Source organism: Zingiber officinale, chromosome 7B (genome assembly GCF_018446385.1).
Source record: "Zingiber officinale cultivar Zhangliang chromosome 7B, Zo_v1.1, whole genome shotgun sequence".
Lineage (NCBI taxonomy): Eukaryota > Viridiplantae > Streptophyta > Magnoliopsida > Zingiberales > Zingiberaceae > Zingiber > Zingiber officinale.
Genome location: NC_055999.1, coordinates 43,428,929 through 43,450,800, shown reverse-complemented (window position 1 = coordinate 43,450,800; position 21,872 = coordinate 43,428,929). Strand labels below are relative to the sequence as shown.

The 21,872-nt window shown below is 38.9% G+C and overlaps 1 protein-coding gene across 1 annotated transcript in view; it reads right to left on the bottom strand.

Moving 5' to 3' along the window:
• Positions 1 to 11,291: 11,291 nt before the first annotated feature.
• The window catches only part of LOC122005710 (protein ZINC INDUCED FACILITATOR-LIKE 1-like), a 99,541-nt gene continuing 88,960 nt past the window's right edge, over positions 11,292 to 21,872 (bottom strand). Inside the window, exons 16-17 of the mRNA XM_042560846.1 lie at positions 12,069 to 12,112; positions 11,292 to 11,590 (exon numbers count right to left, since the gene is read on the bottom strand). Of these exons, the coding sequence (XP_042416780.1) occupies positions 11,499 to 11,590; positions 12,069 to 12,112 (136 nt within the window). The 3' untranslated portion in view covers positions 11,292 to 11,498. The remainder of the gene's footprint in view (positions 11,591 to 12,068; positions 12,113 to 21,872) is intronic.

Here is a 21,872-nt window from a genome sequence, read left to right as displayed (position 1 = left end):
TTTTGTTGAGTTTTAATATTTTTAAATTTTGATTTCTTTGATTTGTGTTTTGGTTTTTGATTTAGTTTATTCGAGTTTATATAATATATTTTTTCTTTAGGTATGTAATATTGATTAATTCCTACTTGCGTGGTCAAACATGCTTTCGGAACCCAAGCTTGATTAGTTAATTTGTATTGGGTTGTTAATGACTTAAAGGTTTTATTTGAGTTCGACTTGTATCCAAGTCCCGTTTTATTATAACATGCTTTTTGATTGTTCAGAATTAAGTCTAGATTTTTTGATCTTGTAGTGAATTTTTCTAGTATTTCTTTTAAGTTATTAATTTCTGATTTTAATGATGAATTCTCTTCAAGTATTGGATCTTGAGTTGGATTTGAAATTTTTATTTGTTCCTTGAGGTCTTGATTTTCCTCAAGGATTTGTTTTCATTTTCTATTTTAATTAACTTACTATTTAAGCAAAAAATAATTTTAAAGAATTTTTTGTTTAAATTAAAATATACCTCATCCGGGCCTTCAGAAATGAGTACGGACTCGTGGCTTGATTCGGGTTCAGACCCGTCTTCATCTTCTGACTCGTCTTCCGTTTCAGCTTCGCGGGCCATCAGCGCGAGGTGGCTCTGGTGTTTCTCCTCTTCTGCCTCCGATTCGTCCGAGGAGTCGTCCCACGTTGCTTTGAGGGCCTTCTTTTTGGTTGGCTTCGGTTTGTCGAACTTCAGTCTTGGGCATTCGTTCTTGTAGTGCCCCTTTTTGTTGCATCCGAAGCACGTCACGTTCTTTTGTTCCGAGGGAGAACTGATCTTTTGAAGGTCCTTCTTGCTGAAGCTTCTTTTTCTCCTGGTGAACATTTTTCTTACCAGGTTCACCAGGTGTTCTTCGTCTTCGGTATCTTGATCAGAATCTTCTTCAGATTCAGGCTTGTTCTTCTTTTCTTTGGATGAGCCTGCAAATAAAGTAATACCTTTCTCGGCTCCGGCATTAGTTTGTTCATGTAATTCTAACTCACAAAAAAGCTCGGCTAATTTTAACTTAGATAATTTTTTTCAAAATTTTGTAGGCATCTACGATTGATGCCCACAAGCTATTACGAGGAAAAGCATTTAGTGCGTACCTTATTAAATCTCTGTTTTCCATCTGGTGGCCTATCGCGTGGAGTCCGTTGAGGACGTCCTTGATTCTTGCATGCAGTTGACTTGCCGTTTCCCCTTCCTGCATTTTTATATTAAATATTTTATTTAAAAGTAGGTCTCTTTTTGTTACCTTCGCGTCGCTTATTCCTTCGTGCAACTCGATCAGTTTGTCCCACAATTCTTTAGCATTCTGATGTGGTCCGACGCGATTCAACTCTTCTTGTGTTAGGCCGCAATGTAGCGTGTTGATTGCCTTGTTTTCTATTAATGCCTTTTTCCTCATGTCCGGAGTCCACTGTTCCGGGTGTTGGTTGCTACTCGGAAAACCTAGAGGTTCCACTGTACAAAAATTTTGTACAAAGGTCTGAACCTTTTCCTAGCTACCATGTGTTCTTTTAAATTAAATTTTGGATCGCCTGCGGAACTTAACACGTTTGATCCAAAACTTAATCTATTTGTTCTTTTAGGTTTTGACTTGGATCTCCTGCGGAACTTAACACGTTCGATCCAAATCACCTATGTTATTAATTCCATTAAATATTAATTTCCATAATTGGTTCCCAGTACTGACGTGGCGAGGCACATGACCTTCTTGGATATGGGAACAACCACCACCGACTAGACAAAACCTTTTATGGAAAGCTAATATTTAATTTCCTAAAATAACTTTAGGTCAACCGAAAAGAACAATCAAATCACAAGGAAAAGAAAAACAAAAGAACACTATATCGAAAACAAATTCGAAACACTAGAATCGTATGCCTCTTGTATTTAGTATTATTTCCAAAAATAACTAGTATGATGCGGAAAGAAAAAATACTAGTTATACCTTTTAGAAAAACCTCTTGATCTTCTACTGTATTCCTCTTCTAACCTCGGACGTTGTGTGGGCAACGATCTTCTGAGATGAGAAACCACCAAAGCACCTTCTCCTTTCTTCAAATTTCGGCCAAGCACAAAGCTTCCAAAAGATGAAGATCTTTTCCACCAACCAAGCTCCAAGGGATGTAGGCTTTCTCTCCTTCTTCCTCAAGCTAGATCCGGCCACCAATTAAAACTCCATGAGCATGAAGAGATTCGGCCACAAAGAGAAGAAGAAGAGAAGAAGGAAGGGCCGGCCACACCACCAAGGAAAAGAGGAAGAAAAATAGAATAGAGTCGTTAGCCTTGAAGTCTCCTCTACCCCCTCTTTTATAATCCTTGGTCTTGGCAAATAAGGAAAATTTAATAAAAATTTCCTTAATTCTTTTTCCATTGAAAAGAAAAAAATAATTTAATTAAAAATAATTTTCTTTTTCAAATACAATGGCCGGCTACCTCAAGCCCCAAATCAAGGAAAGTTTTAATTAAAACAAAGAATTAAAACTTCCTAATTTGTTTCCGGAAATTTATAAAAATTTCTCCAATAATTTAATCCCTTCATGATTGGTTTATAAAAAGGAAATTTAATAAATTAAAATCTTTCTTTTAAACATGTGGATAAAAAGAAAGTTATCTCTAAAAATTAAAATCTCTTTTAATCTACAAATAAGGAAAGATATCAAATCTTTTCTTAATCTTTTGTAGAAACTAATAAAAGAGAATTATTAATTTTTAAACTTTCTTTTAAATCATGAACATGGTTAAAAAGGAAAGTTTTCTTAAAATTTAAAATTCTCCTTTAATCAACAAATAAGGAAAGATTTCAAATTTTAAACTCTCTTTTAAACATGTAGATGATTTACAAATAAGGAAAATTTTTACCAAAAATTAAAACCATCCTTTTAGACTACAAATAAGGAAAGAGATTAATCTCTTCTCTTAATCTTTTGTAGAAAGCTATAAAAGGAAATTTTTAATTTTTAAACTCTCTTTTTAAAATCATGATATCCACATAAGAAATAATTTTAATAAAAATCCTTTTTAATATTCTAGTGGTCGGCCACCTAAGCTTGACACCCAAGCTTTAGCCGACCACCTACATGGCTCATCCACTTGGTCTTGGCCGGCCCTAGCTTGGGTTCCAAGCTAGCTTGGCCGGCCCCATTGGATGGGTAAGAAGGTGGGTATGCGGTGGGTATAAATCTCTATATACTAGAGGCTACGATAGGGACCGAGAGGAGGAATTGGTTTTGGTCTCCCGATAAAATTAAGCATCCGTGCTCCCCCAACACACAACTTAATTTTATCAATAATAATTCATTCCACTAGAGAACTATTATTGAACTACCGCACCAATCCCAAATTACATTTGAGCTCCTTCTTATTATGAGTGTGTCAGTCTTTAAGATAACAAATGTCCACTAATTAAGTAAGTTACTGACAACTCACTTAATTAATATCTAGCTCCAAGAGTAGTACCACTCAACTTCATCGTCATGTCGGACTAATTCCACCTGCAGGGTTTAACATGACAATCCTTATGAGCTCCTCTTGGGGACATTCTCAACCTAGATTACTAGGACACAGTTTCCTTCTATAATCAACAACACACACTATAAGTGATATCATTTCCCAACTTATCGGGCTTATTGATTTATCGAACTAAATCTCACTCATTGATAAATTAAAGAAATAAATATCAAATATATGTGCTTGTTATTATATTAGGATTAAGAGCACACACTTCCATAATAACTGAGGTCTTTGTTTCTTTATAAAGTCAGTATGAAAGAAACGACCTCTAATGGTCCTACTCAATACACTCTTAGTGTACTAGTGTAATGATATAGTTAAGATAAACTAACACCTAATTACACTATGACCTTCCAATGGTTTGTTCCTTTCCATCATGGTCGTGAGCTACTGTTTATAATTTATAAGGTACTGATAACATGATCTTCTGTGTGTGACACCACACACCATGTTATCTACAATATAAATTAATTGAACAACTATATTTATCACAAATGTAGTCATTTGACCAATGTGATTCTTATTTCTAGATAAATGGTTTATACCAAAAGCTAGGCTTTTAGTATACATCCTAACACCGGGTCTAGTGGATTTCCGGAGTTGTCGACTGGAGTTCGGTACGCTTTTATAATGCTGAACCATTGATCGTAGTCTGTCTTTAGGTACACCTCCATTCTTTTCTTCCAGTACGAGAAGTCATCCCCGTTGAATAGGGGAGGTCGTACTGTACTAAATCCTTCTAGTTGAGACATCCTGCACACAAGTAAACAAGGAAAAAAAATATTCCAAGACTTGGTCTTGGATTAGTAGTGCAGAAAAAATAATAGCTGTATCTAAATTGGTGTTGCACCAATTTAGATTTAATTGCAACAAGAAGAAAAGTTTCTAAATTAATAATAATATCAACTTAGAATTAAGCGTAAAGCAAAAGAAGAAAAAATATTTTCACCCCCTGTCTGATTGGTGGTTGCACCAAATCAGAGCCGAACCTGGCTCTGATACCACTTGTTGGATCGTGAAACATCGATAGAGGGGAGGTGAATATCGATTCGAAAAACAACGAGTATAAACGCAGCGGAATAAGAAAATTGAACACAATGAATTCTACTTCGTTCGGAGCCTGTGACGACTCCTACTCGAAAGCCCGTACTCCGTGAGTACTTTCGTTGGCAATTACTAGCAGTTTGAAAATGATTACAATTTAAGGTACAGTAATGCTAGCAAAATAAAGAAAATACCGACAAGAATTAAAGAACAGGAAAGGAGTGTATCGTCGGATCTCTTGTTAGCGTCGCTGGAGCGCAGAGCAGCAGAAGATTTTCTTTTCGTTGTTGTGTTGAAGCTCCCCTCTGACCCTCCTTTTATATGAGACTCGTGGCGCCCTGGATCCCTTCCGGGCGCCGTGGTGGGACGTGGCAGGTCCAACCAGCAAGTTCCACGTGGCGACGCGCGAGTTTGGATAAAACTTACCTCCGGGCGCCTGGACCTCCGGGCGCCCGGACCTCCTATTTCCAGGAACTCCTTCTCCTGCAAAATAGAGTTAGTCCGAGGCAAATATATATCCTGTAAAACAGATTGTTAGCACAATTAAAGTTCAACAAAGTAATAGCAAAGAGTATGACTTAGATTCCGTCTTTCCGAGACCGGAATCTAGTCACGATCTAGACTTAGATATCCGAAATGGATCTAAGCCGGATCGACGCCTAATGTTCCCTTCCCGGGAACGCGTCCTCGCAGTCACTCCCCTCCAGTGACTTACCTCACTTACCTGCCAGACGTCCGGTCAGCCCTTCGACCCGTCTGGACTTCTCGCCAGCTATCCGGTCGGCCCGTCAACCTAGCTGGACTTCTCGCCAAGCGTCCGGTCAGCCCGTCGACCCGCTTGGACTTCTCGCCAGCTATCCGGTCAGCCCGTCGACCTGTCTGGACTTTTCCTGCACACTCGATCAGAGTGTTTAGACAACAACAAGCTAACTTAACCTGATTTGTCATTCATCAAAACATGGGTTAAATCGTTAGTGCAAACCGCACCAACACCTCTAAGTGACTTAGTGAATATATCTGCTAGCTGATCATGTGAGTTGACAAAACTAGTAGATATTTCTCCAGATATGACTTTCTCTCTGACGAAGTGACAGTCAACTTAATATGCTTTGTTCTCTCATGGAAGACTGGATTTGAGGCAATATGCATAGCGACCTGGTTGTCACATATGAGTGACATTTGTGTAACCTCTCCAAACCTTAGTTCCTGAAGCAACTGTTTTAACCATATAAGTTCTTGACTGGCTATAGCTATAGCTCGATATTCTGCCTTGCACTAGATCTTGTCACAACATTCTGCTTTTTGCTTTTTCAAGAAACAAGGTTACCTCCGACAAATATACAAAATCCAGAAGTAGATCTTCTATCAAAGGGAGATCCTGCCCAATCTGCATCAGAATACCCCACAACTTGAGTATGTCCTTTGTCTCCATATAGAATGCTCTTTCCTGGTGCACCCCTGATATATCGAATAATGCGAGTCGCGGCATCCCAATGTTCTTTGCACGGAGAGTTGAGAAACTGACTTACTACACTTACTGCAAATGAGATATCCGGACGAGTGACAGTAAGGTAGCTTAGTTTCCCTACTAATCACTTGTACCGTTCAGGATCTAAAAGATGCTCCCCTGATCTGGCAGGAGCTTGACATTAGGATCCATGGGATTGTCGACTGTCTTTGAGTTTAACATTCCTGTTTCTTCCAGAATATCCATTGCATACTTCCTTTGGGATATAATGATCCCATCTTTAGACTGTGCCACTTCTATCCCTAGGAAATATTTGAGTTTGCCTAGATCCTTTGTCTGGAAATGTTTGAAAAGATGTTATTTTACTTATGAAATCCCAAGATGATCATTACCTGTAATGACAATATCATCAACATAAACCACTATATAGATGCAACCAGTAGATGAGTGACGATAAAAGACGGAATGATCAGCCTCACTTCGAGTCATGCTAAACTATTGAATTACGGTACTAAATCTACTGAACTATGCTCTGGGTGACTGCTTGAGACCATATAAAGATTTCCGCAAGAGACATACAAGACCAGAAGACTCCCCCTGAGCAACAAAACACAGAGGTTGCTCCATGTAGACTTCCTCGAGCAGGTCACCATGTAAGAATGCATTTTTGATATCCAATTGATGAAGGGTCCAATGGCGAATTGCAGCAATGGACAGGAAAAGATGCACAGAAGACAACTTGGCAACAGGAGAAAAAGTGTCTCCATAATCCAATCCAAATACCTGAGTATAGTCTTTAGCGACGAGACGGGCCTTAAGCCAATCAACCATGCCGTCTACACCAACTTTCACCGTAAACACCCATCGACAACCAACCACTGACTTCCCAGGAGGTAGAGGAACGAGGTCCCAAGTCCCACTGCTCTGTAAGGTACTCATTTCATCAAGCATAGCCTATTTCCATCCTAGATGGGCAAAGACATCACCTGCAGTCTTTGGAAGAGAAACAGACGACAAGGAAGACAAACAATAATAGTAGGATGGAGAAAGACGATGATAGCTCAAAGAAACATAGTGAGGACAAGGATTATGAGTGGAACGCATACCCTTTCGAAGTGTAATAGGAACATCAGAGTTAGAAGATGGGACTGGAGGAAACGACGAAGGACTTGGATTACCATTGGTAGATTACCAGAAGTAGTGAGAGTGGAAAATAGGGATTTATTACCAGTGATATGATCGGTGACCCCAGAATCAAGAACCCAAGGACCCGAAGAACGAGATATGCCAGCAAAGGAAGTACCAGCGTCTGCAATGGTAACAGTGGAACCCGAAGCCTGTCGATCCTCAAACCATTTCAAAAAGTCAGTATAGGAAGGTGTTGAAGTTGAATCAGGCATTAACTGTGAAGTGGAAGCTGAAGAAGCAACAGAACTCTGAACAATCTGAGTAGCACGAGGAGGACGACCATGTAGACTCCAACACTTATCAATCGTGTGTCCCAGTCGGTGACAATGATCACACCAAGGACATCCTTTGCCACCCCTACGAGGTGGAGGTCCTTTGTGTCGAGAGACCAAAGCTGACGAGTCGACAGGAACAGAAAAAGACATCGTCAATACTTTGGTTGGGACACGGAGAAGAGTCGCCCAGGTATTGTCCATGGTAGCTTCTGTGGGACTGCCCAGGATCTGATCACGGACATGAGAATAATCTGTGGGCAGACCATATAAAGCCAGAGACAAAAAAATTTCTTCCAATTTTTAAGCTCTTCAACAGGATTGACCGCAGGTGAGAACAGTTCATTGAAGTCACAAAGAAGGCTAGAGACTGAACCCAGATAAATTGACATTGAATCCTTAATCTGATGGGCGCTGAGGATGGTCATGAGATCTTCACAAACTTGATAGAGACGCCGAGAGGTGTTTGTGAAGAGTTGTTGAGCCTGCGTCCAAACAGCTTTGCAGGTTTTGTGAGTACGGAAGACATTCCTAAGAGATGGATGGATGGTGGCTCGGATAATACAACACAACTGAGTCAACCTTATTCTATAGAGGACGACCAACGACTTGAACATCTTCTTCAGTTTGAGTGAGATGTGTCTCATAACCCTGTCCAACAAGGCAAAGCTCAATGTGAGATGCCTAAGAGAGATAATTTTTACCGTCCAACTGCTCGGAAGAAAGGGGTGCAGTGATATGGTTGGTAAAGATTGAGGTATCTGGCTTTGGGGCACCAGAGGTAGCCATGAATAGAACTTGTTGGGTGCTGGTGACAAGGCAGAAGAAAACTAACAACGGCAGAGGCTGCTCGGAAGAAAGGAAGCTCGGTGCCGCAAGAGGGAAGAGAGCGGCGGAAGATCGACGCGAGAGGAGAAGCTTTAGGGCATGGGAACGACGGCTAGCTTCTGGTGTCCGAGAGGGCACGGGACTAGCGGCGAGGGAGGAGAAGCTTTAGGGCATGGGAACAGCGGCTAGCTTCTGGTGTCCGAGAGAGCACAGGAGTTGATGAAGATGGCAACGCCAGTGAGGAGGACCCAGAGGGCTCGATAAGGACTCCGGCGAATGGACCGTCAGTAGGTACGAAGATACCGACCAGAAAAACACCAAAGAGGGCATGGATGTCGATTGCGTCAGTGGCGAAGCCGGCTGCGAGGACGATGGCGAGGGTGGCGCAAACGTAGGACTCCTTCACAGAGTCTCCTGGGGATGCCGTAGACCATGCGGACGAATCACGGGGAGGGGGGGGGGCCAACGCGAGAAGAAGGCGTTGGGAGAAAAGGAAAACTAGGGCACAATAAGGAATTCGGCGTGGTAGAAAGACGGCGCGGGGAAGAGAAAGAAATTAGGGTTTTGGCTCTGATACCATGTTCAAAGCAAAACCTAAAATCTCATGTCTTAGGATCACGAGTTAAGCCTTTATATAGGAAAGAAGATATACAATAATAGACAAAAATACCCCTATAAATATTCTATTCTAATAAAAACGTTGTTGACTAAAGGTGATTCATTAAGAACATTTATATCACTACGTGATCCTGCGATTCTAAAAAAAAAAATGTCATATCTATAAGTTTGTAGATGCAACCACTTCAAGTAGAATTGTTGGGATCCCAAGATCACCTTGAGTAAGCTAGTCTTTCCATGCAACAGGGTAATATCTCCATTCCTAGTGCATACAATCAAGGCTACCCAACATGCCAAGGAAGGCATGTCTCTGTTCATACATTTTAAACAAACATTGGATGTCCGAAATATTAGACCTTCTTAAGTATTATGGCTCAAATACTTCAATCATACACCAACAGAAGTTGACAAAGCAATTTAGAGCAGTTGTTTCACCCATTCGTAGGTACTCATCACAAATGTCGGTAGGGGATCCATACACCAATTGATGAATAGCGACCATGCATTTCTAAAATGGTGTCAAACCATGTCTTCCTGCTGCATCAACTCTCCATTTAAAATATTTTGAATGATTTTGTAAGACATTAACTATGCTAAGGAATAACCCCTCGCATCTGAAATCATCTTCAGAATACTTCATTTGGATATATCGACTGATCAAAGAAGTAATCATTCAAGAGGCAATCATGTATGACTTCATAATCTTGATTTAAATACCTTATATGAATTCTGTCGAAAGAACTTTGACCTTCTAGAACTTTCATTTTCTCATGCTCCAGTAGCATCAATATCATTTGATCCAAGTCATCATTTGAATCAACCAAAAAATTTCTCCATTAATCACTGAGAATAAAATGCCTAGAGCAATTAGGATCGTGAGATATTTGAAATAAATGGTGGCAAAAGGCGAATACGCTCGCCCCCAGCACCCTCGCCAACTCGTCCCAGGGCCAACACGGAAGAGGTAAATCACGGGCGACTACTAACCTTTGGAATAGTGATCTTCTGTCATATCACTAATTATGTATGAGTATGAATTTCACAATTATCTACGTCGATAGGAGTATCTGGATTGGATGAGGATGTGTGCCCCCTTGATTCTGAGGTCTTCGATTGTTTGTTAGCATGATGACCAACTTTATGTGAAGCATATTTCTTACAACCTCCGAGAACTCGCCAAACATGTTCATAATTGAAGAACTTGTTACAATGATTTTCTTGCTACATTTTATGTGCTCTCATAAGCACATCCTCATCACTCCACCCACTTTCACGATATATATAAAAGTTGTTGTATGTGATTGTAAATTTAATCACCATCAAATAGAGACTATAGAAATATGATTTTACCTTCACTACAGGGCGCTCTATAAATCTATATACTTGTTATAAAAATCTGTGATTCATTTTGAGAAAGTTTATTTCTTTTAATCATTATCGATGATTGGATTAATGTTAATATTGATTGTGGATATGGTTGAGGATTGTCTCGAGGGTTTTAGGAAGATTAGCCCCTGGTAGAAATTTGCTCTCTGTGTGTTGGGCTATGCTAAGTTAATCCTGCTCATGTTTCCTTTTTAATTCTTGGGTGGAGAAGAAACTAAATAATCTTCGGATGCCCACAGGTAATGTCAAAAATTAGACATCTTGATGGCTGAGATTTATTATGTCAGTTTACGTACTTGGAGATTTTCTCTTGGCAGTGCACCTAGAAATAAGGTTTAGGATTTCTCTGCTATTTGTATCAGACTGCATGTTACACGAAGTAGTGCAGCGTCCTATGGGATTATACTCTAACCATTTATGGAACATTAAATTTATCATATGCAGTGGAGGTTATTCAGCATTGTAATGGGATCAGATAAATATCTGTAAGTACATGAAGTGATACTAGAGAATTTTCAAAGGTTTATTATATTCAAACTTTTTGGGGGTCAAAATTAATTCTGAACTTTGATATACTTTCTAAACTTATCATGGGTGCAAGTGCTGGCTCTGACTAGGGACCATAAGACTGGCAATTACTCTCTAATGGATACTTTTTACTGACATTTTATTGCAGTTTTTTTTCCCGTTAACTTTGGGAGAGAAATACAGGACAAGCGAGAGTTGTTTCTTGTACACCAATGTTTGCATTATTTGTCCAAGTTTCATACTCCTGTTGTATCTTTCCCTTTTGGAATCTCATTCCTTCCGATCTAAAGCAAGCTATGCAAAGTCACAAAAAAAAAAAAAAAAGGTCCAAGGAAGTGAGAAAAAGACGATAACGATGTAGTAGTACTACACTAAATTGATTGTATTTATAACACTGAGGTAAACTGCAATTATGCTTGCGGAGTTAGGAATTATTCAAATTTATACTCTACTGTAATTATCAGTATCCATGAATTGGTCATGGCAATGTATTTCACAATCAATAGGAACAAATGACTCTAATTCGAAGTTATTTAAATCATATATGGATTTGGTGAGGAATCAAAAGTATAGATTCCTTACAAGGAGTTGATTCGACTCCAAAATTGACACTTCCGCATTGTTATAGCAGAGCACCATTCTATTTTCTGGGTTGAGCTAGGAAAGGTTTGAAGCAAAAAATGAATCCAATCAACTCAATAATGAGCAACAGGAAGAACACCATCTGGTCGCCTGCAAAAGACTTGAGCAATCATTACCGATGATAAATTCAAGAAAACAGGAGCAAATGAAATTCATAGCCATTAGGATTAGTGGGAGAAGACATCGTGAAATAAGCACATCACAGAGATACTAACTCTAACAAGTGTTACAAATAATTCATGCTTTGATTCTATGCAATTGTTACATTGCATTTGACAAAGCTGGATGCATGTTTCGGAAAAATTATGGTGTTTTCTCTTCGACTTCTGCAATAAGTGAAGTTTTCTTATCACACTGATACCTTAGCCTAATGCTTTGAAAGGGGGAACACAAGGAAAATCCGAGCCTCCAAAGGAATGCCAAGGTGCATAAACATACTTAAACAAAGTAAAACCAGTATGGGAAAACTTCAATCACTCTCAACACATTTAAGAAGTTTAAGTTCCATAATCAAAGAAACTGTTAGACTATGCATGATGGTGGCTTGTCAGATATTGAAACTACTTGCCTGGAAAGAAAAATGCCCGCTGCCGCTTTTGAGCCCAAGAAAATCTGTAAACATGAGATAGCTACACAAGTTAGGGAAATAATAATTGATAATAATAATAGTAGTAAAGAAACAAAGATTTTATTTCTGATGTATAAGGAGGACATTTGTTTTGACATTGAAACTAGAACAAGAAAAGGACTACATCTATCAATGTACCAAAAATTCCATGAATGTCAGTAATTCTGCGCTGCAAATTGTGTTCGCGATCACAAAAATGTTGAGAGTTAGTGGTGTTTTGATCCAGATCATCAGAAGCTATTTAATCCAGAAATAACTTGAGGCCTAGAGATACTAGACTCTTGAAATAAGTCAAACCTACAGAAAAAGAGGAAATGGAGCACTGGAACACGCTGCAGAAGGGTACCGCTCATGATTGATCCTACTTTTATAAGACGAACTTATTAGCTTGAAGGGGCTGGAATTTTATTGGTCAATCAGAGTTAAGAAAGTGCAGGAAGAACTTTACTGCAAGGAGGCTTGCTACATTATCAATGGAGTGTGCAGGCATCCCCAATCATGTAAACATGCAATCAGTCATATCAGAGACTTGTTACATTCGTGGCTGGTGACTGAAGCCAATTGTTATGCTGATTGGCAGGCTAGAGAGCATAATCGACAATTCATGTCACCTCCAATGGATCTCAAAGCTCAGGTCATTGTTGACGCTGAGAGCCAGGGGAAAATGTGACATTTTATGATTGGCTCCATTAATAAAACCTGATGGGCTTGTTTAAGCTCTGACCAAGAGAAAAATTTATGTGAATCCGCATTCCATGTGTACAACTAACTTTTATTACAGGACTCCTTACAAGGCTCAGAGTAAGACTTAAGGATTGCTTGATGTCTTGCGATGAGATATGGCCTGCTTATAAAGATTACAAAGAGGAATCGGGTGCTCATTTGGGCCCATCGCATTACCTCTTATCCTCTCAAAGCAGATTCTTTATGATATAAAGCACACTGACTCACATAAAGATTATAAAGCTAAAGCACGTTGACTGACATAAAGATGACATAAAGCTAAAGGACGCCGACTAACACAAAGATGACATAAGCTAAAGCATACACATAAAGCAAAACTAAAGCATGAAGGTAGTGGTGGTCCCCCCCCCCTCGCCGCTCCGTTGCATACTAAAGTTGGAAGGTGGCCATCCGCGTCACTGCATCTTTGGTTAGGGGTTGACAGTTGTTTCCAACTGCATATCAATTTGTTGCGTAGCTGGATACCAAATACCAATCTCTCCAAAAATTATCAGATGTGCTCAGCCTTCGACATGCTTCTAGTTTCAACTTTCAAGTAATAGAGTGTCCGAAGTTGTAGTAGGGTTGTACGGCTTGGTCTGCTGAATGTTGCTAGATTTGGTAGAGTTGGCTTCGAACCATGGCAAGTTCAGCGAGGGACATGGGTAACTGCTGGGAGTGATGCAGGAGGCATTTGTATTGTTCAATAATTGTTAGAGTGTGAGGAATATTTGTGTGATCTGATCTCGAACATATTTGCTGGGTTTGCCAAACCTGTTGGAGTGATATTGCTGCCAGCTCGATTTTGTTCAGGTCTTCCTCCTTCGGCCATCCTTCTATTCGAACACCTCCTTGCATGGCCTTGATAAAATTACATCCTATAATCATTTGGATTCCGTCTCCAAGTTTCATTTTGAAGCTGTATGTATATGGGATTCGAAAGATATTGTCCCCAATATGCATCCTTCCATTCTTCATCCTTTTGTTAGCTGTTTCCTTAGAGTTGATGCCACTAAACTGGACAATAATATTATTTCATTCCAATGCCTCCTCGGGTACCGAACCTTCATCAATGCAACATGTAGTAGCACCCGTATCCAGAATTGTGTGCACCTTGAACCTGGGCACATTGGGAATGATAATTTCAGCATTTATATTATATAGCATATTTTTTACCAGCCTTAGACTATGTTGTTGTCCTGCTGTTTCTTCAGCGACTACATTGAGTACGCTTTCTTGGTAAAGAACATTTGCATACTCATCCTCTACCAATACTGGAGTTGGATTGGGGTCCTCCATTTAAATTCCTTTGCCTTTGTTGATGCTCGCAAAGTATTCTATTAGGGCCTTTTCCATTTCCAATTCTCCACTCGCCTTTTATAGTGCTCAACTTCCTTTTTCAATCTTTCCATTTCTCCTTCACACCAAGTAATATAGTATTGTTGTTCTTGTATCAGTTTTTGTGGGAAGAAGGGCGATGGAGGGGATGGTGCAACTGGTACTTCCTTTTTAAAATAGTAAGGTCCACATAGATTGCAGGCCGTTACCAAGCACTTGGAACAATGAATCCTTCCCCTCTACATTGACTTTCTTTTGCAGCATACAAATATCTCATCTTGAGGCTGTGCAAAGATGTTATGCTGTCAATCATGTAAGCAATTCATTTGATGGTCAGACAAGCGTATCTGTGGTCGATATCCTCCATCAATTTCTCCAAGCATGAAAATATATTCTTCCTGGATACATGTCTTGAGAGATTTTCCCATTCCTTCGTTGCCTTCATCTTCAGAGACGCTGTAAATGGCGTCACTTTGCTCTTCTCCTTCTACATTCAGGAAATTCTAGTTGCTCAAAAATAACAACTCGCTTGATGCTTCTTTTGTCATTAGGGCATCTGGCAAAATGTCCTTCTTGTCCGCAAAGATAACATTTACAGCACTTATTGTGCACTAAATGTTTTCTCTTCGTACATGGGTATCATGTGGCTTACCTCTGTATGTTTTTGATTTTCTAACTCCATACCTCTTTTTCCTTTGTAATAGCCCGGGATGGGAATCTTGCTACAGAATGATAAAAACCTTTAGGGATCTTTTGAAAGCGGCATCTTTGCATTCATTCTCTAAATATCGGTAAGCAAATAATATTCGTGGCATTACCCCGATTACTACACCTGGATATTTTTGCTCAAAGGCTTCTTTCATTCTTCGGCCAAGATCTCCTGGCATTTTTAGCCAGAATTTCTCGGATAGCTCACTGCCGATGTAGATTCTTCCGGTCTTTGCAGCTAGCCTCATATACTCGTTCATGTATTGGATAATGTTTTTAACATTCTCACATGATAATCTTTCCCGGTCACGATAAGCAGCGTCCTGGATGATAGTAGAACCCTGTGTAGGATCTTCTAGGGAAAATACTCGTCTCATCTGAGACAAAATATTTTGTGTTCCTTCTCTTCCATCATCGGATTCAAGTAGCACCTGTCACTCATTGCCATATTGCATGCGCCACTGGATCCATGGAAGTTGCAATATGGCAATGAGTACAAAACTTACACGATTATGGCGCATGTACGAATAGAAAAGAGAAAACATTTAGTGCGCAATAAGCGCTGTAAATGTTATCTTTACGGACAAGAAGGACATTTTGCCAGAGAATGTCCTAATGACAAAAGAAGCATCAAGCGAGTTGTTATTTTTGAGCAACTGGAAATTTCTGAAGACTAATATTCTTTCAGTACAAGAAGAGGAAGAGCAATGTGACGCCATTTACAGCGTCTCTGAAGATGAAGGCAACGAAGGAATGAGAAAATCTCTCAAGACATGTATCCAGAAAGAATATATTTTCACGCTTGGAGAAATTGATGGAGGATATCAACCATAGGTACGGTTGCCTGACCATCAAATGAATTGCTTACATGATTGGCAGCATAACATCTTTGCGCAGCCTCAAGATGAGATATGTGTATGCTGCAAAAGAAAGTCAATGCAGAGGGCAAGGATTCATTGTTCCAAGTGCTTGGTAACGGCCTGTAATCTATGTGGACCTTACTATTTTAAAAAGGAAGTACCAGTTGCACCATCCCCTCCAGCGCCCTTCTTCCCACAAAAACTGATACAAGAACAACAATATTATATTACTTGGTGTGAAGGAGAAATGGAAAGATTGAAAAAGGAAGTTGAGCACTATAAAAGGCGAGTGGAAGAATTGAAAATGAAAAAGGCTCTAATAGAAGACTTTGCGAGCCTCAACAAAGGCAAAGGAATTCAAATGGAGGACCCCAATCCAACTCCAGTATTGGTAGAGGATGAGTATGCAAATGTTCTTTACCAAGAAAGCGTATTCAAAGTAGTCGCTGAAGAAATAGCAGGACAACAGCATAGTCCAAGGCTGGTAAAAAATATGCTATATAACATGAATGTTGAAATTATCATTCCTAATGTGCCCAGGTTCAAGGTGTGTGCAATTCTGGATACGAGTGCTATTACATGTTGCATTGATGAAGGTTCGATACCCGAGGAGGCATTAAAACGAAATAATATTATTGTCCAGTTTAGCGGCATCAACTCTAAGGAAACAACTAACAAAAGGATGAAGAATGGAAGGATACATATTGGGACAATATCTTTCGAATCCCATATACATACAGCTTCAAAATGAAACTTGGAGACGGAATCCAAATGATTATAGGATGCAATTTTATCAAGGCCATGCAAGGAGGTGTTCGAATAGAAGGTAATGTTGTAACTTTCTATAAAAACCTAACAACTATCAATACAGCTCCTGCAGCTTCGTCAGCAGCCATTGAAGAGATGGAGCTAGAAGAGGATGAATACCTAAATATCAAGGAAGCAGTATTCTACAATGAAGAAGCAACCAAGCCAGATTTTTGGAAAAAATTTAGCCCTTTAATATAGGAGCTGAAGGGAGCAGGGTTCATTGGAAGTGAACTCCTGAAGCACTGGTCAAGAAATAAAGTCATCTGTCAACTAGACATAAAAAATCTTGACTTTATAGTTTCAGACAAACCCCTGAAACACATTACTCCCTAATTACAGAAAGCCCTTAAACGACATGTGAAGACCTTGTTAGATCTTGGAGTAATTAGGCCCAGTAAGAGCAGACATCGTAGAACGACGAACATTGTTAACTCGGGAACCAGCATAGACCCAAGAACAGGAGCAGAAGTCAAAGGGAAAGAAATGATGGTCTTTAATTATAAGCGCCTTAATGATATCACCAACAAAGATCAGTACAGTCTCCCTAGAATTAACACTATCTTAAAAAGGGTCAGCTCAAGCAAAATCTACTCCAAGTTTGATCTGAAAAGTCGCTTTCACCAAGTAGCCATGCACCCAGACTCTATTGAATGGACTGCATTCTGAGTTCCTGAAGAATTATATGAATGACTTGTAATGTCATTTGGGCTAAAGAATGCACCATCAATATTTCAGAGAAAGATGGATAACTACTTCAAAGGTATTGAAGAATTTATCGTCATATACATTGATGATATTTTAATTTTTTCACAGAATGAAGAGGACCACGAGAAGCATTTAAAGGTAATGCTGCAAATTTGTGAAGAAAACAGACTCATCCTAAGTCCTACTAAGATGAAGATTGCTGTTACCAAATTGGAATTTCTTGACGCGGTTATTGCCAATCGAAGAATTAAGCTCCAACCCCATATTATTAAAAAAAAATCTCCGAATTTACAAAGCAAGAGCTTACTACTATTCAAGGGCCTCAGATCATGGCTTGGAATTCTCAACTATGCCAAGAATTATATCCCTAATCTAAGAAAATTACTAGGCTCCTTGTATGCAAAAACAAGTCCTACAGGAGAAAGAAGGTGGAATCAACAAGACTGAGACCTAGTCAAGCAGATTAAAACAGTTATCCAGAAGCTCCCAGACTTAGAAATTTCTCCAGAACAATGCTATATTGTCTTATAAACTGATGGATGTATGGAAGGATGGGGAGGTATCTGTAAATGGAAAAGGCAAAAGTATGATTCGAAGACCACAGAAAGGATCTGTGCATATGCTAGCGGCAAGTTCAACCCACCCAAGTCCACTATTGACGCAGAAATTTATGCAGTAATGAATTCCCTTGAAGCATTAAAGATATATTATTTGGACAAAGAGGACTTAATAATCCGAACAGATTGTCAAGTCATTATTAGTTTCTTTAATAAATCCCCTAACAACAAGCCATCCAGAATCCGTTGGCTAACCTTCACTGAGTATAGTACTGGAATTGGAATTCTTGTTCATTTCGAACATATTAATGGATAGGACAACCAGCTAGCTGATGCCCTATCACGACTAATTTCCTGTCTGGTTATTACAGGATGGCCGAAGGAGAAAGACCTGAACAAAATCGAGCTGGCAGCAATATCACTCCAACAGGTGCAGGACAAACCCAGCAAATATGCTTGAGATCAGATCACACAAATATTCCTCACGCTCCAACAATTATTGAACAATACAAACACCTCCTGCATCACTCCCCGCAGTTACCCATGTCCCTTGCCGAACTTGACACGGTTCGAGGCCAACTCCACCAAATCCAGCAACATTCAGCAGACCATGTCGTACAAGCCCTGCAACAGCTTCGGGCACTCCATTACTTGAAACTAGAGGTCTGTCGAAGGCTAAGCACATCCGATAATTTTTGGAGAGATTGGTATCCAGCTACGCAACAAATTGATACGCAGTTGGAAACAACTGTCAACCTAATCAAAGATGCAATAACGCTGATGGCCACCTTCCGACGTTCGCAACGCGGGGTTGGGGGGGGGGGGGGGGGGGGAATTACTGCCACCACTACCTTCATACTTAAGTTATGCTTTAGCTTTATGTCAGTCGGCGTGCTTTAGCTTTATGATCTTTATGTTAGTCAATGTGCTTCATATCATAAAGAATATGCTTTAAGAGGACAAGAGGTAATGCGATGGGGCCCAATGAGCACCCGGTTCCTCTTTGTAATCTTATATATGCAAGTCATATCTCATTGTAAGACATCAAGCAATCCTTGAGTCTACTCTGAGCCTTGTCAGTCCTAATAAGTTTGGCATCAATGACTAATAGAAAGATAGAAATACGTATCTTCTTCTTTTCTTTAAGTTACAAATTAAAATCTAATGTGGCGATATTTATGGATACATCAAGTGAATATGAATATAGGAAGTAACAATTATATTAGTGGTCCAGAACAATTTACAGATTATGGTCCAATATACAGAAGATCAAAAACAAATTGACACAATTTAGGCTACTTGAATTTGGATATGAGTATCCAACATAGATATGTATTGATTTTTTTTAACACGGAGGCAAGGGCATTTGTTGAAGAAGGTTCCAAATATTGGACACAAGTATAGGACCATGATAAATTATAAACATATAAATATAATATAACCTAAGATATATACCCATTGAGAATTGATATGCTAAGCTACTCTTCGTGTGCGACCGTGAGCGAAATCCGACGTGGGCTATCTGATGTGGCCAAAATCCAATTTTTTTAATCCCTCTCTCATCTTCAAGCAACAACTTTTCTCTTTCCTCTTAAATTAAAATAAAATTTTGTCAACTCTCTTCTATTATTACATGCAACAATCATTGTGGTACTGATGTTAGAACGTTGTAGCAATTACTATGCAGTAGTTGCTACAACTTGTAGCAGTTACTATGCAGTAGCTGTTACAACTGTGCAGTAGCCGCTACAATTTATAGCAGTTACTATGCAGTAGCTACTATAACTTGTAACAGTTATAGTAACTGCTACAACTGTGCAGTAAACAACCGTGCAGTAGCTGCTACGACGGTGCAGTAGCTGGTACAACGCAGTATCTACACAATACCTACTGCACATTGTTGCAGCTATAACATAATAGCTGCTCAACGTAGTAGCTATACAATAACTGCTACATATTATAGCAGCTACTATGTAGCAGCTGCTACAATGTGTAGCACAATATAGTAGTGGTTACAATGTGTAGCAGTTATTGTGTACTAGTTGCTACAATGTTGTAGCAGCTACACCACTTTTAAAAATCAGCACTACAGTGATTATTGCATACAATCATATGAGAGAGAAACGTTGTTTATTTTAATTTAAGAAGAAAGAGAGAAAAGTTGTTGCATACATATGAAAAAGAGGGATTAAAAAAATTGAATTTTGCCCACGTCGGATTACGCTCACGGTCATGCATGAAGAGTCGCTTAGCATATTAATTCTATATACCCATTAATCTAATGTCATTTATAATATATATAACATAATGCTATTAATTTAACCACAACTCAAGATATAATATAATTTATGTACATATATTATAGAACACACAATATAACCCTAAAAACTTAAATGACACAGTATAAGTATAATATATGCTAAAAGTTAATTTTGAGAATTAATGCATATAACTTAATTTTGAGAATTGATGCATATGCATGTATTGTTTGGTTTCATTTTTTTTATACCAGGTATCCAGATCTTACAACACAATTAATCCTAGAATGGACGGTCTGACCCCACATTCCGTCCACCAAGTAAATCCAAAAAACGCGCCAGCTCTTTGACGTGGCACCCATGCACACTATAAATTCAATCGCTACAAGTGCTCTTGCTAGGGATTGAACCCTCGCCAGAGAAATACCCCGTCACTTACCACTGCACCATGCCACGGTTTCATGAACCTAGTAAATGATGTATTGTGTGGTTTCATGAAAATAGTAGGTGATGACCAAATTAATTTGGTATTGATTAGCATCATTCTAGAATTAGCTATGGTGTATTTATAAGATTGCAGTAATCCTACCACAAATATGCCCAATAATTTTTCTTCCCCTATTTTTTGACCTACATTTCTCCTTTTCTGCTTAAATATGCATGAGTGGTATCACAACATTAGACCTCTAGATACTCTCTTTGTTTTCGGATGGCAAATACCCTCTTCCAATAGTGTGCAGGTCAAATCCTAATTATTGGAGTAGCTAGACAAAATATTCTTCATGTTATAGGATCTCTGGGAAGTAATTGAAGAAAGTTATGAAGAACCACCAATGGAAACCCCTTTGGTGCGGACAAATGCTCTACAAAGGCAATATAAAGAAAATGTGAAAAAGGATGCCAATGCACTATAATACATCTAGAGCAGGAATTAAGTTAATTTGCCCTCAAATCTTTAGCGCAAAAAAAAGGCTAAGAATGCTTTGGAAGTTCTACAAAAAAGAGTTCTAAGTCTTAGAGAAAGTTACTGCCATCAAGCTCCGGAATATATGGACCAATTTTGATAATTTATAAAGAAAAATAAAGGGTATGATTTTTCTCAAAAGTTGCTGAGACAGTTAATTTAACTAGAAGTTATGGTGACATATAAAAGAAAAGAAAATAGTTGATAAAAGAAAATATAATAACCACAATAACAACCAATCCTTATCCCATTGGGTGGGGTCAGATATATGGATCCTTCTGCGTCATTGAGCTCTATCCCTACTATATCATCATCTATATTTAAATAAATTTTATTTTATTTTATTGTTGCTAACCAAGTCTTTTTTGATCTTCCTCTTCCTCATTTGATGTGCATATTTGTCATAGTTTCACATCGTCTAACTTGGACATTTACTGTTTGCCTAAGTACATGTTCATATCATCTTAAACGTGTCTCTCCAAGTTTCCCTTTAATAGATACAACTCCGACTTTCTCTCTAGAGCTCTCATTTCTTATTTTGTCCATCCTCATATATCCACACATCCACTTAACATCTTCATCTTTGTAACTTTATCTTCTACTCATATACTCAAGTCATAGCCCAACATTCAACGTCATATAACATAGCAGGTCTAATCGTCATTTTGTAGAACTTCTCATTAAGTTTTAAAAGTACTTTACGATCACATAAAACACCCGACACTATCTTTCATTTCAACCATCCTACTTGTATTCGATGTAAGACATCTCTCTCAATTTTTCTCAATCTCTCCATTATTTTACAAAAATGATCCTAAATA